General features: G+C 36.0%; 1 protein-coding gene across 1 annotated transcript in view; it reads left to right on the forward strand.

Moving 5' to 3' along the window:
- The first annotated feature begins 694 nt into the window (after nucleotides 1-694).
- Nucleotides 695-5,000, forward strand: part of LOC138049931 (inversin-like) — a 29,880-nt gene continuing 25,574 nt past the window's right edge. The window contains exons 1-3 of the mRNA XM_068896410.1: nucleotides 695-1,057; nucleotides 3,782-3,836; nucleotides 3,942-4,016. Of these exons, the coding sequence (XP_068752511.1) occupies nucleotides 1,040-1,057; nucleotides 3,782-3,836; nucleotides 3,942-4,016 (148 nt within the window). The 5' untranslated portion in view covers nucleotides 695-1,039. The remainder of the gene's footprint in view (nucleotides 1,058-3,781; nucleotides 3,837-3,941; nucleotides 4,017-5,000) is intronic.

Raw genomic sequence — 5,000 nt, forward strand, 5'->3', positions numbered from 1 at the left:
TATCAAAGTAACAGGGTAATAGGGTAACGGTAAAATGGAAACAAGGTAACAGGTGACGTGGTAATAATGTAACAGGTAACAGGTAACAAGATAACGGGGTAACGAGGTGACATGGTAACAATGTAACAGGTAACAAGGTAACAGGGTAACGGGTAACAGGTAACAGGTAACAGGGTAACGGGGTAACAGGGTAACGAGGTAACAGGTAACAGGGTAACAAGGTAACATGGTAACAGGGTAACGGGGTAACATAACAACAGGGTTACAGGGTAACGGGTAACAGGGTAACAAGGTAACATGGTAACGGGGTAACAAGGTAACGGGGTAACGAGGTGACATGGTAACATAACAACAGGGTTACAGGGAAACGGGTAACAGGGTAACAAGGTAACATGGTAACGGGTCAACAAGGTAACGGGGTAACGAGGTGACATGGTAACACGGTAACAAAGTAACAGGGTAACAGGCAACAGGGTAATAGGGTAGCTACAGGGTAACGGGGTAACGAGGTAACGAGATACCGGGGTAACAGGTAATAGTCTGATAAGGTTGCAGGGTAACAGAGTATCAAGGTGACTTTGCATCCGTCTAACAGAGTAGAAAGACAACTGGGTACATTAAACTGACAAAAGAAGTACGGTACATAATAATTATCATATATGAAGTACCTACCTTAAAGAGTATGCGCTAAGACAACCGGAAGTTCGTTGCTGTTCTTACCCAGACTCTGTCAGTCGCTCTCATATCTGATGTTTGCTTTTCATCTAAAAGGACGAAAAAAGTAATTGGGCAAATCTACCCATAAAGTGAAAACGATGCGGTTTTTATAATTAAGAATCTATAAACAGCGCATCTTGGTTTCTTGACGTCTTTGTTGCCATGGCATGAGCTCTGGCACGGGGAATAATATCGGGTCAACTGAGAGTGTTGCCACATCAGAAATTATGGTACAAATGGAGTATTCTCATGTACGTCTCGCGGAAGCGTTTACCGTAATTTACATCGGGGAATCCTCTAACTGCTTTCTTGTGTAACACCGATGGCTCTAAGTGAAAGTGTGAGTATTAATATTGATATAAAGCTCACCCTCTATCAAAACAGAATTGGTACGTTCAAGCTAAGACAGTCAGTAGCTAGGAAATCAGATTTTCGTTACAAATATGAGTTACAGGCGAACCTTGAGCAAACTGCATTCTCATTGCTTACCACAACTTTACGAAATTCGTTAACTGAAAAGGATCTGTATTAAAAAAAAGCGTACTAAATTTGACAGGAATTTAGTAATTAAGGGGATGCTATATTTATGTCAATGTTTTGACAAGAAAAATTAAGTCTTAATTAAAAGCAACATAATTTACACCGATGCAATTAAGTTTTTGCTAAAATTAATGTAATAAATTGTACAGCTTGGTTGTGAAATATTGTAGGCACCAAACAAAAATAAAAATCCCTCAACATCCTTTTCTTTGTTGAAAACTTTAATGAGCCAAGTGATGATACTGGCTCTAGAGAATTTTCTATATTTCAAGTGCATGTTCAGTGAACTGACAAGGACAGTGGAACATGTAGCATTTTAACCAGGAAGTGCTGACTGATGATTGATGTCAATTTCCTTTAACGCAATAATTTAGCAAAGGGTGTTAAGCTTGGCAATGTTTTGAAAGGACAATGCTCTGATGAACAAAAACTTCTAGTTGGCAAGTAACTTTCAACATTCATAACTATTTTCTAGTGTCAAAGTGAATTAACCCATTGACTCCCAGGAGTTCCCCATTGACGAGTAAAATCGTCTGGCATTAGACAGGGTAAAATACTAAGTCTGGCCGGTTTAGGCTGGTGTGGGTTAAATATGCAAGACTTCATCATAGCGATATTATGACATTAAATGCAATTAATGGTGTCGAATATAACATATTTACGTTGACCGTGTACATTATTTCATGTGTCAACATACGGTAACTCCACTTTAGAACCAATATTTGCTCCAAAATTGACAATTTAATTCCGAGCATGTGAGGATTGTTCTTTTGTCTTAAACATCTGCATCTTCTCCTGTCAATTTTAAAATATACATCTGTTCAAAATTTGTGCACTGAAAATTTAATTCACTGAGTGATTGTAAGTGTTCTGGAACTGGTTTTGGTGAAGTGCAGAGATCAGAGCTTTGGTCAATCCATGAAAAAATGGTAAGGTTGATTAAGCCAATATGCAATACAGAAATCAAGAAATAATATTATATTGCTTTTCTTATGACATTCTGGGCTAGATAGATAAAGACACAGTAGACTTGCTGATGAGAACAATGTTAGGACTACATTGCTCTTCTGGAAAAAGAAAATTTGTGTAAGAATTAGGCATTTGAAATCTTGAATTATCAAATTTTCACTGTTTGGAAAGCTTTAGTTGGTTGCTGTAACACTTATAAACCCTGAACAGCAGACTCAGAATTCATAGCCACCTTGTGACAATAACTAATAATAATAATAATAATAATAATAATAATAATAATAATAATAATAATAATAATAATAATAATAATAATAACAATAACCAGTCTCAAGGTTATATTCGCTTTTTTCACAAATCCCATAATACAGTTAAAAAAAACAAGGGATATCCAGTTCACTGAAGCATGATACAGTCCCAAGAGTAATAAATATTAACTTGTATCGTTTTTATTTACATAAAGAACCCCCCAAAATGTGTTGCATTATGGGATTGGGAAAAAAGTCTATAGCAAAGTACAAGTGCTCTACTAATATTGCCGACGTATAGATTAGAGGACAAGTACGAGTTTTCCATACTGAGCACACGCATAAGGCTTGGAAGTTGAAGTGCACATGCTCAGAATGGAAAACTTGTACTTGAGCTGTTCTTGTCGCCCGATGTAAAAGTCCCTATTATTGGGGAGACTACAAGCCAAATCAAATCATAGCAAAGCTGAGAAAATAAAATGTTGGGTTTAGTGAGAGGGCAAAACCAGAGTACACTCATTTGGCATCTTGCCTAAAAAATATTGATCTCTGACCACATTGGTGCAGGGCACCCCATGAGAACAGCAACAAATCATTTCCAGTTGTTGCTCAAAGAGGTACTTCACATCCACTGGGAAAATCCCAGTCACCCAAATCCTACGAACAACTAAAACATGCTGAGCTAACTCTCTCATTAAATTTTTCAGAAACATAAATTTATAAATGATCTACATTGGTGTTCTGTGGTAGGTACTTGGTGTCTCTTTTTCTATTGTTTCAAATTTTTTTAAACAAGGAATAAAACGTTCAGTAATTATACAATTACCCTATTAAACGTAACCCTAACGCTAATCCTAACGCTAACCGTAATCCTAACCCTGAAGGTTTTACCGTGTTTAGATAATTTTGTGCAATAGATAACTACTGAATGACAAAATACACCAAGTACTTACCTTTGGGTGGTTGCTCGCTTTAATTTTGTTACATTGTATCTCCTATGTGAGCATTATTCCTTTGGTTATACTCAGCATTGTAACATTTAATGGTAATAATTATTTGAAATTCTATTGACATACATGTATATAAATCTACATACATAACACTGTAAGTTCAAATTTGCATTGTAACACCGACTTGCAAATGAAGATGATCAGTGGTTGATCGAAACATGTATGGCAGAATCAAAGTTGATGTCAATTTTTTATGAATTCTCTGAGATGAGCGAGGACCCTTTTGTGGTAAATACAATGAAGTGACCTGCAATGAAACATAGTTCTGAAAGAGGATGTACCTTAATTTTCTTCTAGGATGAGGACATACATAAAAGTTTAGATCATTTCCAGTCTGGTTCATCGGAAGATGGTAACAACATTCTCTGTTTATTGTTTTGATGATATAATTTCTGGCTTCAATGTGCTGATTTATTGTGGATTTTACATGTGAACGACACGTAAGATATCTTTGCAGGTGTATTACCGACTTCATTACATGCAGCTGCTGTCAATGGAAACAAAGCACTCCTTCAGAGATTATTACAAGGAGGTAACACCATCTTTATAATATTATTGCATAATTAAGCATTAGTAATATTATTATGCTTTATGTAGCTGAGAATCAAAGTTCAAATAATGGAGTGAATACCTTCCAATTGTTAACTCCACTTGGTTTCCAGAAATTACTATGAAAAAAATGGTGAATTTGACTAAAAAGTTCGATCAAATCAAGACAAAAAATAAATTATAAAAAAGTAATGAAAAATATTATCTTTCTCACAATCACGAAATTTGCAAGCCAAAGGAGATTATAATACATGTAGCTTGTCCACAGTATACTTGATTGAAGTCTGATGACTGTTGAGTAACGTAACCTACGATGCTAACTTCCTGGTTGTCTGTTTCAAGTTATCTGTGATCATTGTGGTCTTGTACGTCATCTTGGAAATGGGAAAAGATCTGTCTGCACTTACTGTATGTCCAGAAACGCATTGCCAAGTGATTATGATTCCAATTTTAACATCCAACACAAAGTGTCCAATTAAGTCTAAGCATTTGCTACCTATTCCAACAATAAGGAATAATAATAGGATCTAGTGGAGTATAATTCAGGGAGTAATTGTGTGAGTGGTTTCAAAATTTGAAATTGCAAGAACAATTTCCCTGAATTGTATGACACAAAGTCCAATAACTAATTTATCGTAACTATAACAAAATGTGAGAAAGTCAGAATAAAATCTGAGGATAAAAAGTCTTTGAATACCACTTTGTGTGAAAAAGTTAAAATTATATTCAATCTGTTTGCAAACAGTAGGAAAGCAGCAAGACAGATCCCATCCAAGTTCAAGTGATTGACGAGCGAATGGCGCAGGTGTCCAATTACAGGCATCCGATTTGGAATTGTTCAAATTGGATTCCTGTAATTAGATACCTATGTGATCGCGCAAATTCCGTGACATATAGGTGCGCACATAACCAGTGCTGGAAATAACAGTTGGTCATCGGACATTGTCCGACCACATTTTGAAAATGT

Source organism: Montipora capricornis, chromosome 5 (genome assembly GCF_036669925.1).
Source record: "Montipora capricornis isolate CH-2021 chromosome 5, ASM3666992v2, whole genome shotgun sequence".
Taxonomy (NCBI): domain Eukaryota; kingdom Metazoa; phylum Cnidaria; class Anthozoa; order Scleractinia; family Acroporidae; genus Montipora; species Montipora capricornis.